The 15341-nt window shown below is 44.4% G+C and overlaps 1 protein-coding gene across 4 annotated transcripts in view; it reads left to right on the forward strand.

The window, feature by feature from the left end:
* The window catches only part of Fggy (FGGY carbohydrate kinase domain containing), a 364828-nt gene extending 350484 nt beyond the window's left edge, over positions 1–14344 (forward strand). For 3 of the 4 annotated variants that reach the window (XM_051164348.1, XM_051164357.1, XM_051164363.1), the window contains 2 exons: positions 10152–10213; positions 14170–14344. In XM_051164348.1, coding sequence (XP_051020305.1) covers positions 10152–10213; positions 14170–14278 — 171 coding nt within the window. In that variant the 3' untranslated portion in view covers positions 14279–14344. The remainder of the gene's footprint in view (positions 1–10151; positions 10214–14169) is intronic. The other variant, XM_051164353.1, reaches the window with a different exon arrangement.
* The last annotated feature ends 997 nt before the right edge of the window (positions 14345–15341 follow it).

Below are 15341 nucleotides of genomic sequence, written 5' to 3' on the forward strand. Positions count from 1 at the left end.
AACCCTGTCTCGAAAAACCAAAAAAACAAAACAAAACAAAAAACCAATTAAGAATGGTAGTCCGAGTTGGGTAGGGAACATTCAACAATACTGTGAGTAGATGCAGATGCTATTACTCCCATTGTGTAGATGGGGAAACTGAGTTTGGGTTTGCATATCCAGTAGTCAGCAGAATTAATGTAAGCCCAGTTGCTTCTCATATGATATATTTTTCTATTAATTCCTCTATTTCCTGCAGAATTAGACATGCCCCGTGACTCCTCTCTTTTAGGTCCAGGAGAACACTAAGATAGAGGTAGATTTTAGATTGAATTGAAAAAGTTTTGCTTCAATTTTTAAAATTGAAAAATAAAATGTAAGTATGTGACACATCTGATGTACAGCAGTTGTTTTGGTTTTGTTTGGTTTGGGTTTTAAAGACAGGGTTTCTCTGTGTAGCCTTAGCTGTCCTGGACTCACTTTGTAGACCAGGCTGGCCTGGAACTGACATAGATCCACCTGCCTCTGCCTTCCCAAGTGCTGGGGTTACAGGTGTGTACCGCTGCACCTGGCGCAATGTATGGCATTTTTTTTTTTTTTTTTACAATTTGAAAACTAAGATGTAGTATACATAATCTGACATACAAATACTAAACGTACTGTTCTATGCATTTTAAAAGATGCGAACACTGCCATAATTAAGCCTATACAACCGCCTGTGACAACTACAGTGTATTCAGGATGGCGAATGGAATGCCAGTCTTCAATCACGGTGGACAATGAAGGCATCTCCCACCCTTTCATCTCTTCCTGCTTCGTGGCTGACTGTTGTTTTCGGTGCACTGGGGTGAGAGAGTGCCAGCTGCAAGTCACAGGATGACCGTAACAACAGCAACAACAACAAAAAAAACCAACATAAACAAAAGAACAATTAGCCATTTCTTAATACTTGGTGGAGAAGATTGACATTGCTATTTTTTTTTTTTTTCTGTTTTTCTATGGAAGGGTCATGTGCTTCAGCCCACACATAGTAGCACATGAGCTTCTTGTTCCAGTAAAATGAGTCAGAGTTTCTCAAGAAGGCAGATTCAGCATCTCCAGAGAGGGGTGCAGTCCAGGTCCACTACACTATTAGAAAATATCTCTCTCTCTTTCTCTCTCTCTCTCTCTCTCTCTCTCTCTCTCTCTCTCTCTCTCTCTCTCTCTCTCTGTCTCTATCTGTCTCTCTCTCTTATATATATATCCATCTCCATATCCCTCCCTCCCTCCCTCCTCCACTCTCTCTCTCACACACTTACTACACAGACACATGTACACTCAAAGTGATCACACAGTTAATAAGCAGAAGTGGGATTTGAACTCAAATCCAGAGGGACTCAAAAATCAGGCGGCATTGTTCTTTACAAGAAGGATGGGCCAGAGTGTGGAGCTAAGCAGTGGCCTGGAGTGAGAACTGGGCTTAAATTCAGGGCTTCACTGCAAACTAGCGGCCTGGCTTTGAGTGTATTATTCATTCTCTTTGACTCGTCAGCCTCCATTCGGTCCTTCCATTCACAATGTGGGGGCAGGCGATAACATCAGTATTAGAACTTTTCAAGGAATAAGGGGTCATGGGTGTAAAGCAAGTGGCATGGCTCCCAGCCCAGAGCGAGCACCTGGGGAAGTTTGGCTTGAAAGCTGGCAGCTGAAGCTCTTGGAGCTTACAGCTCATCAAACATGAGGAACTTGCACCTGTATCTTGGTGTGTGAGCATCTGTGTGAAAGCATAGCATATTGTGCTTATAGATTATTTTGTAAAACAGACGAAGTATAGCTGAAACAAAAATATTTTGAAATGCGTATGCCTATGCAATGTCTAAAGGTTTACTCTCTATGACTGATAAAATTTTAGTAATTTTTAGTGTTGTTGTTGTTGTTATTATTATTATTATTATTACTATTATGCTTGTCAGGAACAAAGATCCCTGTGCAGCCTCAGCTGGACTTAGCATTTTGATTCTCCTGCCTCAGCCTCCTGAATGCAGCTTTCAGAAGTTCCAGTCAAATGTGAGCTTTCATGGGTTATTTACAGCCCTGCCTTAGAGAGAGAGAGAAAATAAGTGATTAAAATGCTATTTGACAAAATATTTTGTTATTAAAAGGTGTGCTCCACAGGTATGTTTTTATGATTTTTTGAATGTGTGTACATGTGTGATGTGCGTGCATGTTTTCACTTGGAATGTGTGGGGCTGAACATGTATATGCATAAATATTTGGTGATGCAATGTTGATATCGGGCGTCTTCCTTGATCTCTTCATGGGGCCAGAGCCTGCCGATGTGGCTTACCCTAGCTTGTCTGCCTGTTGCAGGAATCCCCTACGCCTGTCTTCCACGCGCTGCTTTGTAGACTGGCTGCCACGTCCACCTGGCAGTTACTTAGATGTTAGGAATCCGAACTGGGGTTCTCACGGTAGCATGACAGACACGTTGTTCATTGGCTCATCTCTCAGCCCCCTTATTTTTGGTGACTTTTAAAAGACGGTATGTGTGCCTGTCTTCATAGCTCAAACAATTTTTTTTTATGATCTTGAATTTTTCCTCCAGGACTTACCTTCTCAGAGTAGGTGTTTATTATTTTAACTTTATAATATAAATAGACAACTTAACAAATATATCACAATTTTCTTTTTTGCTTGAATCGGAGCCATTTACCATTATCTACTGCCTACTGCCTAAATCTTTTCCAGACATTTGGCCATTTTTTTTTTTTTTTTAAGATTAATGCATATCAAAATTAGGTCCTAGCTGCAAATCTAGTAATGTGGGGCAAATCTAGTAAAAAGACAGCATATAACGAATTCTGACTGTAGTGAACCTCCAGGCAAGTACCATGCAGGTATATTAGCGCTGGAGGAGACCTGCATGCAGTCTGTGCAATTCCTGGTCTGAGCTGTACTTACTTGTGGTGTGTATTAAGTGTATTAAGTGTCTGTGTATTAAGTGTGGCAAAATTTTAACTTGTTTGGAGGGAAAAAAAAATCATTCAGATGGCACATCCAGTATTTTCTTCCAGAATCTTTAGTGGATCATCCCAGGTACTTACTGAGTGCAGATGTCTCTCTCAGCAGACACCGGCTTTGATGCCCTTACAGTGTCTGTTGTCTCTTGTCTGTTGTGATAGCATCGATGTTTCGTTCACACACACTACTAACCAGGGATGGACGCTGGGTTTATGCTCACTCTGTGCCATACTTCCTGCCTCCTGGAGGCTAGCTCTCATCAACACCAGGTCTTTATTTGTTCTTTGCTGTATATTGTAATTCTAGACAATTCTAGGCTTGCTCTAATCCTCTGTGCTGAGATCTAAACTACCTGACGGTCTTCTTCTCCCAGTCTCAAGGGTATGGGTTTCCAAAGCAGAGGAAGTAGAGGCCTCCTGATCCCCAAATTCCCAGCATCAGAATGGCAGAGTGGCATCAGTCCTGCGATGACTGCCTCCTGCCTCCTGCAGCTTCCCTTCCCTGACATCCAACCTGACAGTACTGCACAGCAAACCCAGAGCACGTGACAACCAAGCATTTCCTCTGCCCACCGGAGGCCTGGCCACTGCCAGGACTGTCTCCGGAGAAGCAGCAGCAGAGGGCTGACTGGTATCTCGGCCTTGACACACTAGGGAAGGGTCAAGTCCATGAATAAGGCCTTTCATGGCTAGCTACAGGGACCCCATTTTTTCCTGCAGAAGCCCTGCGCTTGCTTTCAGAAGTGCCAGTCAAATGTGAGCTTTCATGGGCTATTTACAGCCCTGCCTTAGAGAGAGAGAGAGAAAAGAAGTGATTAAAATGCTATTTTACAAAATATTTTGTTTTTAAAAAGCGTTCATTGTGTGGGCAAAAAGGAAAAAGAAAAGTCACTCTATTCATTGTGCTGTCTAGACTCTCAAACAAAGAGGATAGCGTGCTGCAAATTGAGATTGTCCGGCCCCTACATGCTGACAGAAAGTATGAATTTAGAGCACAACTTCAAACAAGTCCCTTTGAACAGAAATACACTGTGGGGGTGACTATATTTAGCAAGTGTCAGCATTTCCATAATGAATCCGTATTGTTGCACTGTAGTGATTCCCAGATTTACCACAGGCAGAAGATTCATGCGGTTTCACTTTTGTGGTAATTATCTGAAGAAATTGGGACTCTCAGCAGTGCTGTTTGTGATGACAGCAGTGCTGCTCTGTGCATTCTCTGTGCTGTGTCTGGTACCCATAATGTGACCAGCCTTCCAAGAGACGAAGGTGAGCCTGAGCCTTTGGCTGCCTGTGTATAGCCAAAACTTAAAACAGTGTAATCCAGAATATGTGCGGCTTAGCTACAACGCTGAAGACAATACGTGCCACTGTGGAAAAACATCTGATTTGAGAAAAATAATTACTCATGCTCTTGAGCCTGTTAACAATTTAATGTATTTCATCTGACCTTTATAAAGTTTGCATATGCAATTTGTATTTAGCAAGTTATGTGAAGTAAAAACTTGTGTAGAACACTCCACACAATCCTTCCTTCCTTCCTTTTTTACTCCTCTGAGACAGGTTCTCCCCACATTGGATTTGCCTTAACCCCTGGGCATGAGGAATCTGCATGCCTTAGCTGGGACTACAAGTGCATGCCGTGGCAGCCGGCTACAAAATTCTTGAGATGGCTTGAAAACGAGCTTTAGTTTTCACTCATTCATCCCTTTCTGTTGTGGAGAGAAGCTGATTTTCCTGCCTTGGTTAAGAATTATGATAGTTACCTAAGCAAAAAGTAACATGGGGGTGCAAGTTTTATGAACCTTTAAGTTGGGGTACCCAACCAAAACTCAAGAACTCAAATATGAAGGGATATGTAACAGTGAGTGTGAGCATTTCCCAGTTTCTGCAGCCGGGGTGTGCCATGCACAACGGAGCTCTTTCTCCTTCCTCAATTAGTTCTTCGCCATTGTTTCTCTCATTCCTGTGAGGTGGATGGAGGACCCAGAGAGCGGTGTCAGAGATAAGAATCTAGCTCTCTTAGATGTGAGTCGCTAGTTCTTGGTCTCATGCGGCTCTGCTGTGGATGTTTCTGGAGAACCATAAGGCTCTGCTGTAGATGTTTCCAGAGAACCATAAGGCTCTGCTGTGGATGTTTCTGGAGACCCATAAGGCTCTGCTGTAGATGTTTCCAGAGACCCATAAGGCTCTGCTGTAGATGTTTCTGGAGAACCATAAGGCTGTGATGTAGCTGTTTCTGGAGAACCATAAGGCTCTGCTGTAGATGTTTCCGGAGACCCATAAGGCTCTGCTGTAGATGTTTCTGGAGAACCATAAAGCTGTGCTGTAGGTGTTTCTGGAGACCATCTATCTCTGAAGACACTTCAACTACAGTATGAGGTGTTAATGCCCCTGGGTCCTGGCAGAATGGTAGTTCTTAACTTCTTAGAAGTCTGATGGTACCTTCCAGTGTCCTTATGTGGCCACACTGGACAGGAACTAAACCCCCCATGACAGCCTCTTACACCGGTGCCTACTAAAGTCTGGAAGGAATGACCATGCCTTTGAGGGCGTGACAGTAAGGCCCCTCCTCTCTTCTCTACAGAGAATCTGATGCCACCCCTTCCCACCATGAACCATTTATAGTCCACTGCGTTCTCTATCCTCAGTGCCAGGCACCTAGTGAAGACCCATTGGCTGGACTTGTGAGGGGGGATCACAGTAAACTTCTCTGAGAAGCCTGTCTCGATGGGACCTTCCATATGGGTGAGAGCTACCCTTCTCTCCAAAGTGGACTATTTCCAGCTCACTCTGATGTCATCTACCTGCCATCTTAGATCTTAGCAGAAAATTCTATTTTAACATTTTGTTGCACATGTTATCCTTAAGTTCATTCATTCTGCTGACATCCCTGCATGCATGGGATATGCCAGATGCTGTGTTTGGCAGTGAAAATAATCTTAACAATTCCTTCCTGAAGGAGCTCACAGTCTAGTTGGGAGACTGATATGTTAGCAAAAAAGGCATGACACCATGTCACAAATGCCGGGCAGACAGGAAACATGAGTTGCTGTACAGGCAAATAACTCTATCCAGGGGGCGTACAGGCAGCAGTGATGACTCAGCAGAACGCTCAGTAGGCTAGGGGCCTGACCTCTAAGTTTTAATTTTAAGTTCTCGGCCCTTTTCTTGGGAACAAAATCAGCCCTTTTAAAATCCTTAAAATCTCCACTGTGAATACTTGTTTCCTGGTAACTTATTTTGAAAACAATCAGAAATAATGTGAAGAAAAGAAGAGGGAATTCCCTGGTGTCTGCCATTCACTGAACATCTGCAGGAAGGAAAATAACATAAATACCTTCAATAAACTTACTGGATCCCCTCATGAAAGCCGTCCTGGAGTGTTGTCTCAGGCCCCTGCAGAAGCAGGGCCAGCATGGCCAAGAGGGGCATGCCCTGGGAGCATCCCCCAGCTTGAGGGAGGTACCAAAGGCAGGGTCTTCTCAGGAGCATTGCAGAGGGAAAGGCAAAACCAAACTAATAAGAAAGCGGCAAAGGTGGGGGTCCCTTCGGAAGCTCGTGCCAAGGTGTGCTGCTAAGACAGTATGCTATTCAACTGCTCTAGTGTAAGAGGGTCATTGAGCGACAGGAGAGAGGGGATGTAAGGGGTAGGTGGAAACAGACAGGCAGGCAGAATGGACAAGGACAACAGGGAACAAGAGAGTGAGAAGAAACTGGAACAGGAAAGACTGAACAAGACAGAGAATGAGAGAGAGAAAGGGGCGACAGAGAGAGAAGGGGGAGGCAGAGAGAGGGAATGGCAAAGGAGAGAGAAAGGGAGAGAGAGGGGGAGAGAGAGAGAGAGAGAGAGAGAGAGAGAGAGAGAGAGAGGGAGAGATCCTTTTTCAGTGGGCCACAGTGGAGACCTGACTTACCACTAGTCCCTGAGGGCAGGCCAGTGGAAATGCATGATTGCAAACAAAAGCCAGAATGGATAACAAAGTGGATGGTGGGGACGCTAAAACCATCCCAAGAAGCAAAACTGAGTCTCTGACAGAAAATGTCCTGGCACAATCAGAGATACACAGGGCTCTTAAAACACCCCAGAGCAGAGCAGCAGATGAGGAAGATGCACTTGCTTGTGTGCACTTCACAGATCGACGACTGCAAACAGCCACCCTCTGGGTTTTTTATTGTGTGCTTCCATGGTCAAAACTTTTCATCCACTTTAAGATCTTCCCCCTTGTTAAAGCTGCCACTTTCTGCCTTCCATCGGTGTGTTTGCTAATACCTACCCCCTCCGCCTCCCCATCCCACCTCTCCTCTCCCCCTTCCCCCCTCCTTCCTTCCCCTCTCCCCCCTCCCACCTCTCACCTCCCACCTCTATCTGCTCATCTGGGGCTGGAGGACCAGAGCACAGGTTCAGAATGTGCATGCTGTCTCTGGGGAAGACTCACAAGAGCAACTTGGCTGGAGTGGGAGTCGTGAACTAGCAAAGGAAGCTGCCTGCTTTCCCAGCCTCTGAATGGTGTTTGAAAAGACCATGCCACAACACTGGTCATGTTGTCTTTTGACCCCGACAGATGTCTTCCCCAGTCTGCAGCAAACTCCTGGAGAAATGTCCACATCACCTGTTGCTCTGGCCTCTTACATTGAGCGACCTCCTTGGCATATGGAAGTGTTTCCGTATGCCTCATGAAGATTTCAGGTGCAGGCACAGCCCCTGCCCTGCTATAGCTTAGCTTTTGGTTAGAGCGTACCAGAAGGAAATTAACAACATGTAACTGAAATAATCAGTACGTTGGCAAAGATGGGCAGGGGCACACTTGGGTATGCACTGCAGATACATAGAGCTTCTCACACACTGTACACCAGGAAGGTTGTGCCTTCCACCACCCCTGTTGCTAGTGTTTCACTAGGACAAAGAACATGCATCGTATTATGTCTGTTACACAGGGAGTAACTAACTAATATGTGACATAAGTTGTGTCTACAACCCCAGATGACTACAGACTTGTTAAGCGTTCAATAGATGTTCTTTGTTTGTTTTGTTTTTCGAGACAGCCTTCCTCTGTGTAGCCTTGGCTGTCCTGGAACTTGCTCTGTAGACCAGGCTGGCTTTGAACTCACAGAGATCCACCTGCTTCTGCCTCCAGAGTGCTGGGATTAAAGGCATGTGGTACTACCCAGCTTCAGTAACTGTTTTTAAGGCAGAGCCTTTTCTGTCAAGGTTCGTTTGTTGGTTTTGACTGTTCCAGTTAAGTCTGTTGGATTCCAAGGTGAGACTGTCTCTGTGCTATCAAACTTTCTCATGGAGCAGAAACCCTGTAAATGACCTAAGGGAAGTGCATTCTAATTGCAATGTTCCTGCCTGTCACAAGCCTGTCTTTGGGTTTTTTGTTTGTTTGTTTTGGTTTCGGTTGTGGTTGTTTTGTTTTGTTTTGTTTTTTGAGATTGCAATAGAATTATAGCATTTCTCCCTTTCCTTTTCTCCCTCAAAACTTTCGCATATATTTCTCCCCATTCTCCCTCAAAACCATGACTACTTATTAGTTGTTATTGCACATATATGTATAAATGTATGTATATTACATATACATATATATCCCTAAGTATAACCTGTCATGAGTCTCATATAAGGTCACTTGTATTATGTTTTCACAGATGATAGTTTGGTCCTGGACAACTAACTGGTGTGCTTGTTCCGGGAGGAAGACCTTATCCCCTCCCTGCTCCAGCTTTATTCAGTTGCCTGTAGATCTTTTGTATAGTGTGGAGATCTCATGGGCTTGTCCCTGTCCCATTTGGCATGTTCACTGATGTCATCCTTGTTCAGACAACATTTGATCAGTCACATTGGTGAAAGTTTGTGGGCATATCTTCTGATGTTACTAGGAGACACAATCTCAGAAGAAACTCCTCAGTCCTCTGGCTCTCACAATCTCCCCACACCCACATTTTTAACAATGCTCCCTATGGCTTAGGTAAAGGAATGTTTTGTAAATGGATTCCCTGCGACTGGACTCCACAAGTTGGCAGTTTGCTTGGTTATAGTTTTCTTCAGCGGTCTCTGTTGCAAAGAGAAGTTTCCTTGATGAGGGTGAGACTACTGGATTTATGTGTGGCTCTGTGGACCTGTGTTTATGGATTGTTGTTAGGAATATGGTGGTTCAGTAGATCAGTTGTATATTCTCCCCCAATACCCATGGCTTCCCTAGCACTGAGTTTCCCTAGCTGGGTTCCCAGTCCCGGGCAGTTTCCCCCTTGTTGAGCAGGTTTTAGTTCCAATTAGAGAGCTGTTGGTTACCACCAGAATGCGTGTGCCACTACTGCACCCTCAGGCTGTCGTGCAGCAGCGCTGGCTGTTGGTGTGGTTCACAGGCGTCATAGCTGGGTAGGACTGTGGCTGCCTCCCTCCCTTGGAAGCCTGCATGGTGCCTTTTGGTTAGTTCCAGCTCTCAGGTCTCCGGGCACTCTATCGAAGGTGGCACTTACCTTCTACCTCCTAGAGGTGACCAAGGACAGCAATGACCTGTCTGTTTCGGGAGTTACCTGAACAAACTCAAATGAGGGCTTAATTGTGTCTGGTACTGGGTTTTATTTGTTTGTTTGTTTGTTTGCTTTTTGGTTTTTGTTTTGGTTTGTTGTTGTTGTTAGTTTTTAGTTTAGTTTTGTTTGTTAGGTGGCCTTTGGCTCTTGGAGGGAACCCCATCAGTCCAGATGACAAAAGTTCACTAAAACTATATATGTACTATAGGGTTTTGTTTTTAAGTAAATATTCAGTAGTATGGTATCTTGTGGGTTTTTCAGACACCTTAAATGTTATTTTACTCACTTCCCTGCTCCTTCCGTATTTACCTCCTTCTTCCCTCTCTCTAAAGAGCCCCCAGGCCCGCTTCTCTGACTGGCTCACTTACATCCTGCTCCTGCTCTCTCTGTTGCTCCCTGACGCCCTTGTCCTGGCAGTGCTTCTGTTTTACTGTTCTGGTGTACATAGTTCTCACAGGCTCTGCACTCGTATCTGAAGATGTGGAATTAAAGGTCTGCAGTCAGAGGGAACACGGGGCGTTTGTCTTGCTGGGCCTTCGTTGCCCCACTCAGAGTGAGCTTTTCTGGCTCCGTCCATTTCCTGCGGAAGTTCATGATCCTGTTCTTCCTTACTCAGCATTTTTTGTCGTTTCCCTTTACCAGGAGGCGATGGCACGAATGAGCAAAGTGGGCAAGGTTGTGTTCCCGAGACACGAGGATAAAAAGTAAGTTTGCCCTTCCGTGCAAAGCCGCTGGGGAGTGCGGGCACGAGAGGAGGTTCAGTTGTTGATGTGAGACGAGCCTTGGCGCAGCCCTTCCTAACGCTGTGGCCCTGAAGCACAGCTCCTCCTGCTGTGGTGACTCCCTCCAACCATAAAACTGCTTTTGTTGGTACTTCCTAACTGCAATTGCGCTCCTCTTAGGAATTGTAGTATAAATATTTTGGCAGATGGTTTGCCAATGGGGACGTGACCGTTGAGAACCGTTGACTTAGAGGTTGAAAGAAATTCCTCTCAAGGAGAGAACTTTGGTTTGCCAAGATCCAGAGCTAAGCTGGCTAGAGCTGGGGTCACATGCAAGCTTCCAAACTCTCAGACCAGTGCAGTCACCCTGAATCATAGGGAGAAAACCTCTTTTTCTCTGTTCTAAAGTATGACGATCTGTTATAGTCACATCGAAGGACCAGGTGGCTTTCTCCTACCCTTTGTATATTTCTTGGCATGGAAGGCTAGAAAATACCCATACTTAAATGCCAAACCAACAAAAATATTTATTGTTATTGTATGTATGTATGTATGTATGTATGTATGTATGTATGTATGTATGTATGTATTATGTATGTATGTGTTGAGTCCTTGCTATAGTTAAAGCATATACTGAGCTCTGGGCAGGATGCAGAGAGCAATGAGTCTCTACCTGATTCATACACAGAGATGATTTCAAATCATATGAATTAATCTTTCTGTCGCAGCAGGTAACAACATCACCCAAAGAAGACATAACTAGGACCCTACGGGGACAAAGGAAGGCTATTGGGAGGAGACTGACTCTCACCTAACTTTAAATGTTTACAGGGAATTTCCAGACAGGGCAAGGTAGAGAAAACACACCGAGGAAATAACAGATGCAAAGGACAGACTTTTACATACAACTCATAAGTTCAGAACACAAAGATGAGCTACTGTAGTGAGGCAGGCAGAGGTCGGCTCTTCAAGCCCTTAGGGGTCACGCCGAAGACTTTTCTGGGGTCAGAACTGAATTTTAAGCAATGCTGAGACCTGCTCAAATGGAGATTTTGGAAAGTTCAGTCAAACAGGATCGATTCTTGAGAGCTAAGACTAGAAGTCCGGAAGCTACATCAAAGGCTCTTGGAGCAGCGCACGCCAGCAGTCAGGATCACTATAAAGTCATTTGTAATGAGTCTGAAGATGAAGGCGCAGGCAGAGGAAAGCATGTACGACTTACGGGGAAAACCTTAACACATCACTGAACAAAGATTCGTATTGCAGAGTTTGAAATGCCCACCAAAAAGAGAAATCCAGTTTCGTCTCCAAATGAAGCCAGGCTGCTCAAGCCCCTGTATGGAAACTCCACTCTGCCTAGCTCCAAGGAGCAGCAGGCTCTGTATGGGGAACTCAACCCAGTACACTGAGACTTCCCTTCCAGTGCCCAGAGAGGCTGGAGTGTGTCCGCCTGAGGGCGCCTGAAACATCCCATTTGTTTGAAACGAGAAACAGATTGTACCTCTACATCTCTTTCGTGACCCTCTCAAGACTCTGAGGGAAATATTTTTAAGTGCTTTCGGTAAAAATCCATGTGTTTCCTTTGAAAAGCCTGGCGTCTTGAAGGCAGCCAGCAGGCTTTCCCTGAGGCAGACACACAGTGCTGTGCCGCCATCTACAGACAGCGCAGAGATTGCAGCCGGAAAGCCGGAGCCTATTTCCTCTTCCTGTCTGTTGGCTTCAAATCTCACTACCTTTTTCTTGGTCCTGAGCTACACAAAAGCAATTGCTCGAAACGAGGGGAACTTAGAAGATAACTCAGCTGGCAGGGTGTGTGTGAATTTAGTGTCTAATTAGATAACTGCAGTCCAATAAGAACATGTTTACGATGATTCCAAATATTTCAGCCTTAAAAGGGTGAATCTTGGTGTTTCGTGTTAAGTGAAAAAGACATCTGCAAAAGGACAAGTGGTAAGGAATAAATGAATCCAGTGAAAGGATTTCAGTAAAGTTGTTACCCCTAAAAGCCATCAGGTATGCAAGAGGCGCTGCTTCTGGGAGTTTAGAGATTCCAAGCTTAGCAGTCAATGGCATTTCCACAGAGGAGTAGCATGACCTTATGTTGTCATAGACTATCATTGGAAGCAGAATGTGGTTTCTAAGAATCATTCTGTAATTGACAGTTGAATGCTGTAGAGTGGGATTTAGCAGTATCTCACGATCCTAGATTGGGTATAATATCAGAGTAGGAATTAATTTCAAAGCAATAACTTGTACTCACGGTATTTATTATGAATCACTTGTTGTTCTAATGCTTTTCATACATTGCTTAATCCTCACAGACTTTCTGCAACATATCCTATAAATATCTCTGTGTACAGGAGAGGAAATCTATGCACAAACGGGTTATGTAACATGCCCAAGGTTACACACCCAGGCACGGACTATGCTAGGATTCAAATCCTGGCCTTAAATACCTTCTTGGCTGCGACTTTGGCCCTATCACAGCTCCTACATTACCAGACTACTTAATGTATCAATGTGGAACAAGTAAAAAAAAAAAAAGCTCTGTGTATACTCAAAGCTTCTCTTATAACCTTCCCCACCTCAATGTACAAAAGCAAACATCCCTTATAAAAAAAAGTCAAAGCACCCCAGAGCCTTCCAAATAATGACGAATTGGATCCATCCACTGCACTGAAGAGGGTAAGGACAGAGTTTTGAGAGTTCAGGTTTGATGGTCTATACCGTTGCTAGCCTTTCGGGATAGTGATGCCCAGGCAGCTTGGGGCTGATTCACAGCCAACCGTAGTTCTAACAAGTCTCACCTGAAGAGTCAGATGGAGTTGCCAGGTGAGCAAGGTTACTACCAGACACCTGAGGGTGGGGCCAGGTGCAGGAGGAAGATGCTGGTCTCATTTCTAGGTTTACCCTAGTTAAACTGCTAGAAAAGGTAAACCCCTGGCTAAGGCTGTCTGCCAAAGACACTAATATGTGGAAACTGCAAGACGGATTAAAATGCCCAGTCTTGCACCTGGCCAGGCTGTGGCTTTGACCTGTGCCTAGTCACACCAGAAGTATTCATTTAAGCTTGGAATCAAAAGAGGCCCGTGTTAGGCCTGAGTCTTTCACTGTGTGCGGTGGAGGCTCAGAAACCATTCCTTTGACTCCCAGCTCTGTTACTCTAGAAGCTACAGCGCTTCAGATGCACCTTGCTGAGAAAGCCTACATCTCAAACATCTACACAGACTAGATATGAGGCATGCTAACCCGCTGCTCAGGGTGCTGCACGCGCTTACAACCTGGGACAGACACATCCCCGTCCCTCTACATGAGAGGGGACGCCATATGATGTTTTTGTTTTGAGAATTTTTTTTTTAATCTTATAAACAAACTTTTATTAGAATATAGATTCATTTGCATATTCCTTATTGATGCCTTCATGGTATAGTAACAGAATTGAGGAGTTGGGTGAGAGATTATTTCTTACAGCGTATATAATATCTGTTATTTGAACCCTTACAGAAAAAGTATCTTTCTGAGTGATGTAGTTATTTCTTCTTCAGTAAATATTTGATAAATCTCAATTATAGCATAAATATCAGTCTAAGTCTATAAGGCAACTAAGATATTTTGTATGTCCTTAAGAAGGGACCAGTAAAGTTATATTTCAGAATCTCAGCAACAAGCAGATGAATCTTTCAGAGGATTCAGTTAAATATATTTTAGAAAATGAATCATATATGGAGTTTTTCTTTTTTTAATGTATTTATTAATTTATTCATATTGCATCTCAATTGTTATCCCATCCCTTGTATCCTCCTATTCCTCCCTCCCATTTTCCCCTTACTTCCCTCCCCTATGACTGTGACTGAGGGGGACCTCCTCCCCCTGTATATGCTCATAGGGTCTCAAATCTCTTCTTGGTATTTAACATGTTCCTTGTTTTACCCCCACAGATATTATGACAGGAAATATCAAGTGTTTCTGAAGATGCTTGAGCACCAGAGAGAGTATGCAGCAATCATGACTGGAACCTGGACAACGTTTGTGGGTGCCGACCCGTAAAGACTCCGCATCACTCGTTAGGGGGGTCTGTGTGTCCATCCTGTGCCCGGTGACCTTCCGGTCTCATTTGAGTGTTCCTGTCCTAATAAAGACTTCGATGAGCACAAGCCCAACTGGACTCGCCGCGCCTGTGTCCAGATGCTGCGGTTATTTACTGGCCGCTTCCTAGGGTGCTTCCGTGATGGCAGCAGCTTTTATTAGATCATGGCTGTCCTGTAAGACCAGACCTTGGAGAACGATCCAGCCCTGTGGAGACTTGCCCGCTCTTTCCTCCGTGTTAGCTGTTGAATCAGACGTGCGCTGCTTTACGTGGCATACACTGACGTGGATTCTGTGTAGTTTATGGAATTGGCTCCTTCTGCACTTTAGGGTCAGATGCTTCATGTAATTGCAGGATCATTATTTTGAAGCCATCATATTAAAGACAGAGTGGTCAGGAGTCATCCATGGATCCTGGAGGAAAATTTGATAAATTTGTATAATGGCCTTTAAAAGATGGCTGGTTATAGGGAAAAGGCATAAAGAAAGTGTTAACTATCCGAGTAAGTCGGGTGCCATCACACCATCTCTGTTGACTTCAGATCACCAGATGTGCACCACGTGCTTACAGATGTGGTATGCTGACAAAGGAACCGCATTGCTCTTTCTGGGAATGAGTAGTCCAAATTTAATGGTTAGAAAGCCCCAGACAAACCGCAAAGGAAGCACACTCCATTTCCAGAACTATATTATTCCAAACTGTCTATCATGAAGATGAGGGCTAAGAAAAGTTTCCAAATTAAGAACTTTAAGAAACGCGGTAGTTAAATGGCTTTTGAAGGACAACTAGTTGTTTGGATACTGTAGTAAACACACAGCGAAACATACACATGTGTGCACACACACAGGGAAGCATACACACGTGTGCATACACACAGGGAAGCATACACATGTGTGCACACACACAGGGAAGCATACACACGTGTGCATACACACAGGGAAGCATACACATGTGTGCACACACACAGGGAAGCATACACATGTGTGCACACACACAGGGAAGCATACACACGTGTGCATACAC

This window comes from Acomys russatus, chromosome 2 (assembly GCF_903995435.1).
Source record: "Acomys russatus chromosome 2, mAcoRus1.1, whole genome shotgun sequence".
Taxonomy (NCBI): Eukaryota; Metazoa; Chordata; class Mammalia; order Rodentia; family Muridae; genus Acomys; species Acomys russatus.